The 2,184-nt window shown below is 58.1% G+C and overlaps 1 protein-coding gene across 1 annotated transcript; it reads right to left on the reverse strand.

Annotated features, from left to right (window-relative positions):
- Nucleotides 1-481: 481 nt before the first annotated feature.
- GALR2 (galanin receptor 2) lies at nucleotides 482-1,723 on the reverse strand. The gene is given in 2 exon segments (XM_010076933.1): nucleotides 482-1,340; nucleotides 1,608-1,723. Coding segments are annotated over 2 exon segments (975 nt in total).
- Nucleotides 1,724-2,184: the final 461 nt, after the last annotated feature.

The following is a 2,184-nucleotide window of genomic DNA, read 5'->3' on the forward strand; positions in this document are numbered from 1 at the left end:
CTGCCACGAGCCCCAGGGAGACGTTAAAGCCCAGCACCCGCAGCACCAGGAAGGTTTGTCTCTTGATTTCTGTACTTTTCTCCTGGATTTTCCTACCACAGATGTTTGTGCCCGTGTGGCTGTGGGCAGCATTGCCCTGGGATGCGGCTGAACTGGAACACACACAGACCAAGACTTCCCAAATATCCCTAAAAGTGCACCCTGCTGAGCCCAGCCAGATGCTGTGTTGGTTGGAGGAACCAGAGCCTTCAGGAGGCTCCAGGTGTGGATGCAACAGGGTGTAAGTCTGTCCAGACAGAGGAATGGGTGAGAGTTGACTTGGGGGTTTGATCTCTTGCTCTCATCAAGTGCTCAGTGGAAGCAAATCCGGCCCTTGGGATCCTCGGTCGGTCGCTGGGCTGAGTCCATAGCCAGCAGCATCGCTCTCACAGTTATGATATCTGGGTGTATTTCAATGAAAAAGGGTACAATTTGATGTGTTTTAACCCAAAACGTAGCCCATCCCCAGGCTTGTGATGCTGCAGGAGACCGCAAAGCCGTGGGGTGGGAAGGAGCTGTGCTGGATGACATTGAAGGTGACAAAGGACCCATCTGCTTTCTGCTGCCGTCCCACCGGCTCTGCCTCCCCTCAGGGCTGGGCTGGGACCCTGCAGCGCCCGGAGCAGCGGCCGGGCAGGGCTCCGCCGATGGAGGTCACCTCGCTGAGCTCTGCCTCCAGCGTGCTGACTGTGTTCATCACTTGGGCCACATGCACCTTGTTGGCTGCCTTCTTGTGCAAGAGGCAGATGAAGATCTTCTTGAAGCCCTTGCGGAAGTGTTTGGAGACCAGGGCGTAGACGATGGGGTTCACGCAGGAGTTGGCGTAGGAGACGAGATGCGAGAGGATGCGGAGCACGTACGTAACGTGATTGAGGGGGAAGTACCCGAACCAGACACAGAGGATGAGCAGGTGGTGGGGCAGCCAGCAGAGGCAGAACAGGACGGCTACAATGATGAGCATCCTGGTGACCTTCCGCTTGGCCTTCTTGGACTCTGACACGTCGTGGAGAGGGTCCACGGACCTCCACAGGTAGTGAATAGTCCGCACGTACGTGAGGCTCAGGATCAGCACTGGGATGATGTAGCTGAAGATGAAGGTGCACGTGTCCATGACCTTGCGCTGGGAGATCTCCCAGACGGGGTGGCAGACGGTCAGGTTGGCCAACTGGAACTCCTGGTAGTAGCTGAGGTAAGGGCCCGAGAAGATGAAGGAAAGCCCCCAGATGAAGCAGATGGCCGTGAGGGCGTTCCTGGGCGTCCTCAGCTCCCTCGAGTGCAGTGGGTATCGTATGGCCAAATACCTGCCCGGGAAAGGGAGAGGGACACGGCTGCAGTCCTGGGGAGGGCATGGAGATCTGCTCCAGGAGCAGGTTGGGGAAAGGGTGACAGTGACGGATGTGAGCTTTCCGGGGCAATTAGTCCCACAACCGATTCCCTGGTGCTTCTAAGGGTCCCAGCCGGGTGAGAAGGATCCTCTCCCCTGACCCTGTCCTGTCACCCAGCAGTGCTTGTGGGGAAGCCAGGGACAGCCCCCTCCTGTCCCTCTCCCTAATCCAGCAGCTCCTCACCTGACCATCAGTCTGTCTGGCACAAACGGTAGCGGCAGTGAGGATGCGAAGGCAGCAGCAAGTCCCCAGGATCCCCAGACACCCTGTTCCTTGTGCCAGCAGGTGCGAAAGCACATCACCCATTTTCAGTTCTGCAATTAGCTGCTTCCTTAATTATGTCCAGATCCGGGGCTGCTGCGGCTCTTCCCAGGGGACTGTCACAGGGACTTTCCACATCCTACAGCCTCACGGGTTTTGGGCGCTGAGCAGAGCAGCCCCTTGCTCCCAGCCCCTCACTTGCTGTGGGTTAGTAACTCCCTGGCCCCTGCAGAGCCAGGGGCTGAGCTGGTGCGGGGCACAGCCTTTTACAGAGCTTCCCAGCTAACACCCACCCTGGTCCAGGCTGGGATAGTCGCTGGGACGAAGGACAGCACTGGGACAGATATGGGCTTATTGTTAATGAAAGGGGAGGCTGGGAAATGCAGAGTCCCAGCTGAAACATCCCAGTGTCTGCTCCTTCTCGAGGTTTGCCCGCTTTGCCGTGGGCTGTTTGGAGGGCAGGGGCCCTTCCCACATCCTGGGAAGAGCTGGAGCTGCA

Source organism: Pterocles gutturalis, unplaced genomic scaffold (assembly GCF_000699245.1).
Source record: "Pterocles gutturalis isolate BGI_N339 unplaced genomic scaffold, ASM69924v1 scaffold11008, whole genome shotgun sequence".
Classification (NCBI taxonomy): Eukaryota; Metazoa; Chordata; class Aves; order Pterocliformes; family Pteroclidae; genus Pterocles; species Pterocles gutturalis.